Genomic DNA, 13,126 nt, shown 5'->3' on the forward strand with positions numbered 1-13,126 from the left:
ACAAATAAGCTAGTTAACGCTATCACTTAAATGCAGACTCACTCATGCATGGTATTGCTCTAAAGCGTCCTTTCAAACCAGCCAGATACTCAGAAACAAATACACACCGCTGTACGTGTCCACCTGTGTCTTTGTATAGAGGCTGCAATGATGAGGGAGGGTGTGTGCATGTTTCAATATCAATGAGGTGTCCATGTCTGCTCCATTAGCTCCACACTGAATAGAAAGAGAGCATCAGCTCTGTAGCCTGCACCTTTCTTGTTGCTGTATAGCTGTAAAACGTCTGGGTTGGGTGTAGAGCTGTGTCTTTTCAGCCTGGTTGCACACACAGTTCTGCAGCTCTGTATGAATAAGTGAGACGAAAAAGCAAGAAAATGCTCAAGTCCATGTTGACTTCCCTCACATCCCACAAGTTATCAATTTTGCAGCGAGCGCTGTAACATGATATTTTTCACTCTGATTCCATTGCCACTTTGCTCTGGACTTGAACCCAGAGCCTTAAAATCTCCTCTTTGATGTACCCTGACTACTGGATCCATTGTATATTTTTGCATTTATATTCCAGGCATTAAGCTTCAGCCGTCCTACAAAGCGACTTACAGCGTGTGAGCTCAGATTTAAATCTCCAAAACTGTTTTAAAAGACCTCCGTTTTTTAAGGGGCTGATCTCTGATCAAAACGTTTCTGCTGTAAATATTCATCTAAATTGGAGGAAATTATCATATGATACATCTCCTCCCAAGGCTCTCTGGTGGGTTCAAAGACTCCCAGATAACATTTTGAACTCCCTGAAATCATTTGAATCACAAAAATGAAAGTAGGTGAACCCGGGTCGCAAATTATCATTTGGGACAAGACGTGTGTGAAAAGATCATGTTTTAAACTTTAAGAGTTGAGTGTGAGAGAAAGTTCAAGAGCTGAACCACACCACCAATCATACCACTCCTCTTTTACAGCCCACATTTCTCTTTCTCTGTGACACACACTGCTTGTTTGGAGTTAAGCCCCTGGTCACAGGTAGTAAAACACCATCACACATTCATGAATATCCAGGGTATGATTTCGCCCTGAACCTGTTGACGGGATGTTTTTCCTTGATCTTTCGTAAATCAATTGTCATTTTCTCCGTGGTATTAGCACACACTTCCTGGTCTTTTTAAGTTTAGGACACATTTCCAGAAAGTTCTATTGTTTGTGAGTCCATTTGTATGAAAAACCTGGCTCAAACCATGCCAACAGCTGTGTGAAGCTGTTCTTTGAGCTAATTGCTCATGTCAGCATGTTGACATTAGCATGACAATGCTAATGTAAAAAATGACAAAGCTAGTACGCAGAGATTAACAGGTCTAATGTTTACCATCTGCATAATGATCATGTTAACATTTGCTAATTAACAATGAAGACAAATTGCAGTTCATGCTAATGATAGTGTCTTTAGGTTTAAAGGGATTAGCATACAAAGACGTATCTGACAAATAAAACATATGTGATGTGATTAAACGCAGAATATCAAATACCATAAATCATCCTGTTTCTAAACATTAACTCACCATATGATGACATAAGTGTAAATGCAGAGTTTAACAAAAGGTGTTAAGGTTAAGGTATTCGTCGATACCTCCTACCATAAGATTCATCACACCTTAACCCTCATCATTAAGAAACTTTATTTTCACTCTTAAGGATTATTAGGTAGAAAATGAAAATTCATTTAAAATAGAGATAAGTGGGAAATTCTGAAATAATCAAAACAGAGGTCTGATTACCTGATGTTATCTTTAAAGTATTATTAATATTGTATTTCTCCTGCAGTTTACTTACTGAAGATGTTTTTTAGTAAGTAAAACGTTTTTTGTTGATGTATTTAATTTACTTTAATTATATATTAAAACGTATGTACATGTGTGTAGCTATGTATTTATATATTGTAAGTATCTTTGTGTGTTTTCTGTCTGTGTAGTATTACTAATATATTACAAAGCAGGGAATAAAACACATTCACAAATCTTAACAGAGATTTTAAGTGGCATAATTTAAAAGGAAATGAAATTACACTGTGGATCATGACCTAAAATTAAAAAAGATAACGAGATACAAGTTGGTTTCAGTCCCACTACCTCTCACACATAACTTGTTCCTCTTCATCGTTAGCCATTTGATTCTTCTCCAACATTGTGTCGTCTGGTGTGGCTCAACTACGTCAGCACCCAGAGGTTCCTTTACATTCGTAGTCAGAGCTGCACAAAATGCCCTGACAATACATTTTTGTCATACTTTTCCTTGAAGATAAACAATTGATCAAAAACACTGAACTTAGCCAGTAGAAAATTGGCTGATATAAAGTTTGCTTGGATGTTCCGACTTGATTTAATCATGTTTCAGTCAAATTTCAAAGTTAAATCCCGGTCAGTGTTCGCTGGGCTGTGTAGCTGTCTTTCACTGCACCCTCCTTTTTACTTTGAAACGATTGCATGTTGAGAACACACATGTTCAACCATTTTTGCTCCCATGCTGCTCCAGCTTCCCTAATGATTTCAAACTGGGCGGAACATGACGTAAAGCTCCTGGAGCAGCTCACGTCCCTCCATCCACGAAGTGTGAAATCGTTTGATCCAGTTTGTTCTGTTTAGGTGAAACAGCTTCTTTATGTGTGTGTGAGAGAGAGTTTGCACTGTTTTTGTGTGTGTTTGTAAATGCTCCCGGAGCAGTAAAGGTGGAGGCATAGGGGAGGGGTTGCAGGAAGGAGGGAAGGAAGGAAGGAAGGAAGAGAGTTGCTGTGTTTGTTTTGCAGGGAGGCGAGAGGGGAGGATGGGAGCTGTCCCTTAGCCCATCCGTCGGCACTTGATTGTGCGTGCATGTATGGGGAAGTTACGGGTTAATGGACATTAAGTCTGTCCTAGTGTGATAGTCAGAGTGGAGGGCGGTGGGTGATGGGCTCAGCTCTGTGTAACCCACGGGAGGGTCAGAGGTCAAGGTTTAAAGTCAAGCAATGCCTGGAAGGACTAGCAATCACCGGGGGCTGCACAAGAGGTCAGTGTGAGTGTGTGTGTGTGTAGCTGTAGTAACAGAGGAAGGGTTGGAAGAGGATGCAAGGAAAGGAGGTGAGGAAAATGTAGGGCAGGAAGAGGACAACGGAAAACACAGTCACATTGGTGAAAAAAAGAGGAAAGGGGGGGTTGAAAACGTTCGTCTCCTTTTCTCTTTTTTCCCCGACATCCGCTCACTTCGAAGAAACGACCCCGCTTGCTTCTCCCTACAGGGACTCATCTTACAGTATCAAGAAATACACTAACAAGGAATAAACGCATGAGATCACTCAGACGAGAAACACACACGCACGTGCACACACAAATCGACAAGCACAGCCAAAACACACACAGGAGCTAATCAGAACATGTGGCCTATTTCTCTCAGTGTTTTAATGAGCCCTCCATTGTGGAGTGGTGACTGATATTATTAGGCTGCCGTGTCTCAGCTCATTAGCTAAACCAGGCTCAACAACAACAGCAGCAGCTAAAAAGATGATTTGATACCGCCTGCAGAGTTATGTGAGACGGCAGGACCTTAAAGAGGCCGTGGTGAGAGACGGAGCCAGAGAGTTAATTTGGTCACCAGGGGAGAGCAAGGCTCAATCTCACTTCTTATGGCACAGCGAGGGGATCATAAGAGAGGGGTTTGATAGAAAGAAGAGAAAAATACATCATAGACCGACTCCAGCTGTCTCCCCCGGCTTTCATAAAGTTCTCAGCTGATGTGGCTCAAAATTCAGTGTGCAATTTCAGCAGCACAGTGGTGTGAGTGAAGAGAAGAAGCGAGCAACACTGCACATAAAACAATGGTGTAGCTAGCAAATCTGTTCAAAGCTGATTGTTATTGCTCTGTGGTGAATGACTCAATTTTCATAAAGGCGCTGTTGTAATTGTCTCTGCCAAATGTCATCAAAGCAGCTTAGTGCATCAGACTAAACTGAAATGAAGACTCTGCCCATGGTGGGTTTAAAAGTCCTTGTACAGCTATATGTTATCTGAGCTAGCACCACCGTTAGCGTCATAATGCCCTTGCTAGCACATTTGCGCGACACTCCTGCAAATGAATGAAACACTTTATGCAGGGTTCCCACGCGTCCTGGAAAACCTGGAAAACCTGGAAAATAGTTGACTAGTTTTCCAGTACTGGAAAACACCTGGAAAATGGGAGAAAAAGTAAAATGTCCTGGAAAATCACAGATTGTCCTGGAAAATTATTCCAACATGACTGCATGCGACCTGACAAAGTTAAAAAAAAACACATCTCCATTCAACATTTGTGGCCATTTATTGTCATTTAGTCTATTTAGGTAAATTTATGCACTGATCCTCGGATTATTATTTATTTATTTCAGTAAGGCAGCTTCCAGATTCCTTTGCAGGCTCTTTTGTTTTTTTCTTAGCTAATTTTATATTTTTTGAGAAAATATAAAGCTGAGATGAGAGTTGGCCATCATTGTTACTTGGTTGCACTAATACAGTGAAGTGCTGTACATCTGTGGTTGCATTATTCTATAATCAATTTGCTATCGTTTTTAAGCATGTAAGAGATGATTTCATGGATAGCCATAGACTTTCAATGTAGACTTCCACTGAGAGGAACATATTAGATTATTTAGGAACTAAATTAGGAACTTAATTTAGACTGTCATACCAGCTTGATCATCACTGAAAGTGTCCTGGAAATGTCCTGGAAAATGATCTCTGGAAAAGAGTGGGAACCCTGTTTATGACTCGTGTACATTTCAGGCATTTCTCACATACACAACACTGTGTACTATGAAATCAGAACACACCACTTAATCAATGTGACACCATGCTAAGTTTCAATATTGTCACAGTATTTAGTTTATCAGTTTTATACTTCATTTCAGAACTGTGGGATGCTTTGAGTCGACAATACTTTCACTCAACTTTTAAACACCACAACAAACATCAAACTTACTATAGTGGACTCTAGTGTAGGTGATTTTAGTTAGCATTTTTACAAACTACTAGTCTTATAAAAAAATAATTGCAATAAAGTAAAAGAAAGGTAAACATTTTTAAAGCGTGCATTTTTGATTTACTTCTATTTTTTGCTACTACATCTATGTAGGCTACAGATAATCTTTAGACTTTCAAATAACGTTACAAATGACATTTGAATAGAGAGATGAGGCCTCCCACTTAATGTCGAGGTCCTTCTCACCCTGTCAGAGCTCTAACTACCCTCTCTCACTATCCTTTACTTCTTGCCTAAATTTAAAAATCAACATATTTTTGTCTCTTTGGAAAAATTCTTCGTGACCAACTGAAGGAAGAGAAAAGGGGGGGAGAGAGACGGAATGAAAAATGGAGAAAGAGACAGCAAACAGAAAACGAGAAAGAGGTGCACACTTAAAGTGTTCAGGCTTCTCCCTCTGCAGATGCCTTGAATCTCTCCTTCAACATCCTCTTCCTGCTCATCTCCCCCCGTAGTGTTTGCTCACTGCCTCCTCACTTAATCCGGCCTTCAGGATGCCCACTTCACTCGTTACCCCACAGCACAGCGATAGAAGAGTGGATGTTGAGGGAGAAACAAAAAAGAAAAATTGCAAGCCTCCCGCAACATCTCCAAACATGTTTTTTTTCTTTCTCCATAACTCTTCTACTATTTCTCTCAGCCCCTCATCCCTCACTCCCTCCCTCCATCTCAATCTCAATCTGGGCTCACTCAAGCGTTGGCCGGCATGGCCTCCAGCATCGATCCAATAAAGCTGGTATAGTCAGCACTGCGAAGCCTGAAGAGCTCTCAGCAAAAACCCAGCGTTTAAGCACGCTCATTTAACAGCACGTCGCCATGATCTGATCAGGGACTGGAGGGGGGGGGGGGGGGGGGGGGCAGGGGACTGTGGAGGGGCCTTGATTTTTTTTTTTCTTCTTTCAGCCACTTCTTATTTTTCTCTCAAAAGTGTCATCAATAACAATCACATTGGTTGGACGTGGGCACACAAAAACACACATGCACAAACTCACATCTCCAAATCTCAATTACCTCCCCTGCCAATACACCAAATAGACCAAATGTTTGTTTGCCAGCGCTGGAATTAGATATTGAGGTGTGCGAACAGATCATGAGACGAAGGCATAGGAGTCATAAAAAGTGTTGCATTCACAGAGGTATTCTTTGTCTTTACTCTGTGTTTAAGTAAATGCAGTTTGACATTTGGTGCCTGTTTAAAAGTCAATGGATTCCCTTCTCCAATGTGCATTATCAAAAGTGCCGTTTCACTTGCTGATACCGAGCAGCAGGTGCAGACGGGGAAGCCTACAGATGGTGTGTGTGCATGCTTGTGCGCATGTGTCTTGTATGAAATTTGGTTGAAACATTAAAGTTCAGTAATTGGTTTGATTTTGAGTAATTAGACTTGATTAACGTTTTACTGAGTGAGTTTCAGATGAAGTTAATTCCACTGCTAACCTTTAGTTTAAATGTCAGTTTCTTCAGAAAAAGCACATCTCTTTTTACGTTTCAGTTCTCCCAGTTGTGTCTAGTGATGCAGATAAGGGTTGCTTTTAAGTGCTGGGCTGTTCACACATCCATCTCAGAGATTTTGGCTGCCATTTCAATACAATATACAACAACATATTGCTTTTTTCTACTCACAGCATTTAAAAGTGGCATTTAAATGTAACAGCACTGTCACGACTAGACAGGAGCCTGTTGTTCCAGATAATCCAAGCAGATACTGTGAAAAGGCTTTTATTAGAACTGCTTTTTTCAAAGAGAAAGAGTCCACATTAAACCTGTGAAAATATTTTTTGTCGATTAGCCCTCAGACCTCAGCATGCACAAAAAAAGCGCTTATCCGATTAAGTCAGTGTGTCGAAAACCCTGAGGCAAAATCAGGCAAGGATATTTCCTGACCTTTAAAGAAAGGACTCACTGATAAAGATCTGTGTTATAGTGTATGCATTTATTGGCAAAGTTCTCTTGTACAACCAAGTAGTATACCATGAATACCTTGGAGGAGAGAGCGTGCTCTGCATTTGTGCTAAATTACTTTGAGACTACAAAGAAATTCAAAGCACACAGAAAGATCAGTGATGCAACCAGGAGGAGGTGACTGCGGGCTCTTCTCTTCACCACACTTTGGATTTAAAACACAAATAAGACTTTGTACAACCAAGCTAAGACACACTCTTTGGTAACTGGGAGAGGTTCTGAAGGTGGCTGTTTGTTTCTACCACTGAGAGGCATGCAATCAAAATGTATTTCCAAAGCAGTGCAGCGTTAAGCTCAGGGACATCAGCAAGACTTGATATGAGGGCTGTCAAACCATTATTTTTTTGTTTTCAATTAATCACTGAATTCCAATAGTTAAGCATGATTAATCACATTTTAATATTCCAATATTTTGCATTTCAAAGCTGATTTTAAGTCAATATTAACACTGTATAGCAATACATGTTAAATGAGGACTAATCAGCCTCATTAGCTGCACCTGTATGCTTAGCTCAAAGGTGTTAGCTCAGACTTGAAGTGCTCTGTGATATTTCAACCTAATTTAGTGCTTACTCTTGACTTGTTAACTTGGAAATCTGAAGCTTTTTTCAAGTGTGCAGTAGTGTTTTTACTTCAATCAGGAGAGACACAGTTTGAAGATGAAATGTTATTTTTCACAAATTAATGAATAATGAAACATGACAGAAATCTTTGGTGTAAGGACTCTATGGGGATCATTTTGTGAGCATAGGATGCGTGAATTTGGCAGCAGAAGAAATCCCCCTAGAGTCCAGACACTGGTGGTGGTGGTTGATGAACCCTAGGAATTGACTTTGCAAAGACCAGGTGGAGATGGGGAGGTGGAGGGGTGCGCACCATCAATGTAAGAAGGAACTAGCAGGAGAGAGAGACACATTTAAAAAGACAGCAGAAAGTTTATAGGCTGGTGATAAGGGCGTGCCACTGAGCTATTGGATGACAGCCTGCAGCATGCAGCTGGAAGCGGGTGAGCTATTGAACGAGGGAGAGGAGAGTTAAAAAAAACTGCTGTGATTGCTTTTATAGTCTTCTTGTCTGAACTTTGCTAGAGCTACATGTTTCAACACGGCAGCAAAAGGAAGCAGGAAGACACTGCGGCAGCTTGACAACAGACAGAGTAGCAAAATATCTTCAAAAACCGTTACGTGTTAATTCTGGACCTTATTTACATCACGTTTGACACAGCAAAATATGTTTCATGCGATCTGAGTGGATCCCTTTTTGAACCATAAAGTAAAAGCATGTCTTCTTTATTTGAAGTGTTATCTTCCTCTTAGCATCATACTTCACATTGATTTGTCAGCACAGGTGGCTGCAAGAAATCCACTGAAAAAAGCCCAAAATGATAAAGGACTGTTTTGTTTTCTTTGTTTGAAAATTAATTGATGGTTTTGCACACTGCAAGTCTCCATTAGTTGAAAGTAAGCTTGTATTGAAGAAGGAATATATTCCCACACCACTGTTCTTGGTTGACTTTGCTGTAATTTGTTCATAAGTGACACTTTTCAGCTTGGTTTTGAGAGCACTCAAGAAAAATGTATTCCACAAACTGATGTGTCTGAGTATATTCAAAATGAATTAAAGACTAAAAGCAGGTCCTCGCAGGAATACAAATGCAGACGTGTGTGATTGTGTGGGTGTGAAGCCCTCCTCTGCATCACTCCCACCTGCATCAGCGCAACAAGTCAATCATCCTGTGCTGTTATTAGACTGTAATGTCACTCTGTAGCCCCACACTTGACATGTTCATTAGGTATAAACCAATTCATTTACAACACAGAGCTGTGGGATTGTCCTTGCTTGACATTCATTTCCCAACACATTGCTGTTTGATGCGACGCCAGCGCCAATTAACTTTGATAACTCAGCCCCGGTTTAATATACTGCTGCTGAATGGGCTTGACAAGAGTGCGGCGATAAGCTTTTTCTGAGCTTTTTGAGTGGCGATAGCTGGATTATCGCTCCAAGTGAGGGAGGGGCAGAGGAAACTTCCCTCCATCACCTCCCCTCACCCCCTCGGCCAAAAGTCATTAAAATGTTTGGTTTGTTTTTGTTGGCAGGCTAATACACTTACTCACTCACACACACATACACACACACGCACACACACACACACACACACACACACACACACACACACACACACACACACACACACACACACACACACACACACACACACACACACACACACACAGGCACATATTGTGATTACAGCTGGTCCGGGGTGGCTTTAACGATTTGCATAACTCATTTTTGTTTTACATTGTTGAGGATTTTGATGACGGTGTTTAATTTTATAGTACATGTTTTCAAAGAGAGAAATTTATCTCCCCGTGCAGCTTGAGAATGTGAACTGTTTTGTGTGTCTGTTTTTAAAATATGTTCAAGTCGGAACTTCTGTTCTGACAATACAGTTTCTGATAAACAACCAAGCTAATAAAAGAGGAGAATAGCTGCTTCCTGCTGATGTGTTGGTTTTTCTTTTCCTCTCGGCAGGCTGCCAGGAGCCGAGCTGCTCTCTGAAGTCCCTCCGATCAACTGATTGATCCCTCGATCAATTACTCAAGGCGAGTTCCGTCAAAGGGAGCCGACATGGGCGGGACCAAGTTCTTGCTCCTGGTGTTTCTGGTTGGATGGGAGAAGTCTCTGGGCCTCAACTGGAACCCGGTACCACGCAAGACTGTTCGATACCACGGTGAGTGAGCAATTTAATACCAGCTGATGGAAGAGTTTAATCTCAGAGGGATGTTAAACTTTACAGATTTGGACAGGCTATTTTTCATATCTTATTAACGTCTAAAAACCCAAAAAGTAAAGCTTTGAAAATTATTAAAAACACATCAAATCTTGAAAATACCACTACAAGAGTCGGATAACCATTACCAAATTCTACCGTTGATAGTAATAGCCTATCAGAGTCCAAGAACTGGACTCAAGCCCAACTCAAGCACTGATTTTCAGGTCTTGGACTTGGACTCGAGCACTTATGACTCAGACTTGTACTTTGTACTAGAGCTTAGAGTCAAGTTGATTTGATAAATAGAGTAAGCTCACACCAGTCTACTTATGATTGTTGTTTAGCTGTAAAGTAATCATACTTTCATATTTCACAAGAAGAGAAAGACGAGGGTTGTATAATTGGCATCCATTACGTGAGATAGCCAATTAGCACACTATCACACTGGAGCTTGTGAAAGGTGGCATTAATATGAGTCCTGAAGCTTGTTAATGTTGTGTCGGCTTGTAGTTGTAGTAGTTGGTGAACTGCATTAGCTATGTGTCAGCTGCTGACATGCCGGGAAGCTACCTGAGCTTCTGTTCCCTCCGTCCTGTGCTGCTGCTGCTGCTGCTGCAGCTGAGCTTCCTGACTGTCAGTCGTGGGCTTGTTACTCAGTCTCTAAGAAGACAATCATCTCACTCTAAAGGTGGATGTAAATAGAAATGCATGATTAAACATGACTGCTGTGGATAGCTTGTTAAAGTTGAGCCGCCTGCTGTCTGTTGTGCCAAAGATACCAGGATCACAATGAAACAACAGGAAATTATTTATGTCAGAGTTCAGCTAACTTCTCCAAAGTTTTCAAACTTTTTCTATCTGTTATTTTCTCTTCTGTCTGCAGCTCAATTCACAAAGGCAAGGCGTTCAGACAGAATTTATTGACCAACAACTGTTGATAGAAACCTGCAGGTCGGCCCTGGAATGATTTATCTGGGTAGTAATAACAGCGCAAATGTATTCCAGGACAACAATCAGGAGAGGATTTTCCATTATATCATAGATGGATGATTTCTGATTTTGTTAAGAGCCTGTGTTTGGCTGTCAGCAAGACAATACATGAGTCTAATCCTCGCGCTCAACTGTATTTGCACTCTTTATCTCAGCCCTTCTCTGCAGCCAGCAGCAGCTTTCTTCGCTGAACAATCCCAATTGTTGCGAGCTGAGAAATAGTCTGTTTTATTCTAATCCCTCAAAGGAGAAGTGCTGCTTTCTCTCTCTTGGGGATTAGGGAAACACTATAAAGAGAGGTAGAAAATATAGTAAAAAAAAGCTATCTCACCTCTCTATACGACCTACCCCACCTTTCATGCCTTATCACTCTCTCTTCTCTCCCTTCTCTTCCTCCTCTTTCTCCCTGTCTTTTATTCCTCCCCTCCCCTCTTTTTTGCTTTGTGTGCTGCAGCTCATCGTATGAGCCCGAAATGCTCTTATAGCGTTTTCACAAAGAGCTCCGATTTCAGCCTCTCTCCAGGAGAATGGTGCTCGGTGGCCGTGGAGGGGTGTGGGGATATTTCAAAAGCTGCTTTCTCATGCCGCTATCATGGATCCACACCCCTCCTTTTTTTTTTTTTTTTACCCAGAAAGCCCTCCTCCTTTCTTATATTCCTCCATGCTACAGTGTTGATGGGATGTGAGGACACAGGATGGGGGTAGAAACATCGATAGGGCATCAATAGCCCAGTATGACATAGAAAGCTAATGCTGGCATAGAGTGGGTCAGCTCTCTGCAGCACTTTGTCTGGAAAACACTTTTGGTAAAGTCAAACCAGACAGGGCAAACTGGGACAGCTGCAAACACATGGTCTTATATGGAAAAAGCCCGGAAAATTGCACAACTGCTTTAACTTTCTGTATTTTTCAGATATACTGGCAAGTAAACCTGCCTGTAGAGACAAGATAACTCCACACTTCTACTGCAGCTTCACTCCTTTGTCATGAATGTCTTCAAAATAAAAGCCTTGTCGTGAGCAGAATAAAGCAGATCTTGACGCTTCTATCACACTTGATTTGAGTGTGGCACTCGAGCGCAAAGAGATTCTCAACACAAATTGATTTGCATTGGAAACAAGTGGAGTTATGGCACGCATTGACAGATTCCTCCACTTGGTTTAAGAAAAATGAGATTTCAGGCTCAATACTGGGTTCAATGACTTATATGGATGGCTCTCGCTGCAGTGCTGGGGAGGAGATAGGGGAGAGACGAAATGGAAAAACAAAGCTGCAGAAAGGGGGGAAGGAGGGGGGGATTTGAGAGGAAAGAAATGAGAGAAGAGAGAGACAGAGAAAGAGGGGGGATGTATAATGGAAAGAAAGCTAGAGAGAGAAAGACAGGTAGAGCGACATAGAGAAAGAGTGGGAGAGAGAGGTCAGTTGCTAACTGCCTTAAAAGGGCTGAAAGTATAGCTACAGAGGAACGACAGAGGAGCCACACACACACACACACTGTCTCTGCAGGCCACTCACCCTTAGTTGCATTTTGCATGGAGTTTTCTGCCTGCACACACACACAAACATCTTTATTAATATGTGTGTGTGTGTTAGAGAGAGAGAGAGAGAGAGAGAGAGAGAGAGAGAGAGAGAGAGAGAGAGAGAGTTTGCAAGACAAAGACAAAATGAAATGAGTGATAAAAACTCAGTGAGAGAAAATTTGGGGGCACAGAGGGCGTGTGTGTTTATACCTTATTGTGCAGAGAGAGTGTGTGTGCAGCGGTGAGTGTGTCTATCTAATCCCCCTTTGTTTATATATGTGTGTGTGAGTGTGTGTACTGCTTAGGCTGGCAGTCTGAGGGATTTGAAAGTTCGGGGAGTGTGGGAGGGGTGTGTGTATGTGTATGTGTGTGTGTGTGTGTGAGGGAGTTGGTCGGTAGGGCAGAGATGGCTGAAGAGATAATATTTACCCCCTCCTCCTTCCAACCAGCAGCACCACCACCCCCACCCAGCAATTACATGTGGCTTACATGAGGTTGCAGAAGAAGAAACACAAACATCCTCCTTCCTTTCCTTCTATCTCTTTCTGTCCTTCTTTCTGTCTTCTTCTTGTTGTCCTTTTGTTCACATGTCATCGGTGTGCGTCGTAGGCCGTTGATATTCCTCACCAGCCTCTTGTCACGTTTATGCAGAGGTAAAAAATCTCCACTGGCTTTTTAATGGGACATTTTACACACCCACATTATGTATGGCCTTTGTGAATCTGCTAATGATGGCTGTAATTTTACTGTGTCACTGACACAGTGCATGTTTCCTGATATAATGTAACTTTTATTTAGGTTATATTTCACATCAAATTTATGTTTAGACTGAACAAATTCCTCA

General features: G+C 41.5%; 1 protein-coding gene across 1 annotated transcript in view; it reads left to right on the forward strand.

Moving 5' to 3' along the window:
• The window catches only part of sema4c (sema domain, immunoglobulin domain (Ig), transmembrane domain (TM) and short cytoplasmic domain, (semaphorin) 4C), a 114,811-nt gene that overhangs the window by 51,635 nt on the left and 50,050 nt on the right, over positions 1 to 13,126 (forward strand). Inside the window, exon 3 of the mRNA XM_034693048.1 lies at positions 9,532 to 9,730. Coding sequence (XP_034548939.1) covers positions 9,628 to 9,730 — 103 coding nt within the window. The 5' untranslated portion in view covers positions 9,532 to 9,627. The remainder of the gene's footprint in view (positions 1 to 9,531; positions 9,731 to 13,126) is intronic.

Source organism: Notolabrus celidotus, chromosome 9 (assembly GCF_009762535.1).
Source record: "Notolabrus celidotus isolate fNotCel1 chromosome 9, fNotCel1.pri, whole genome shotgun sequence".
NCBI classification, from domain to species: Eukaryota; Metazoa; Chordata; class Actinopteri; order Labriformes; family Labridae; genus Notolabrus; species Notolabrus celidotus.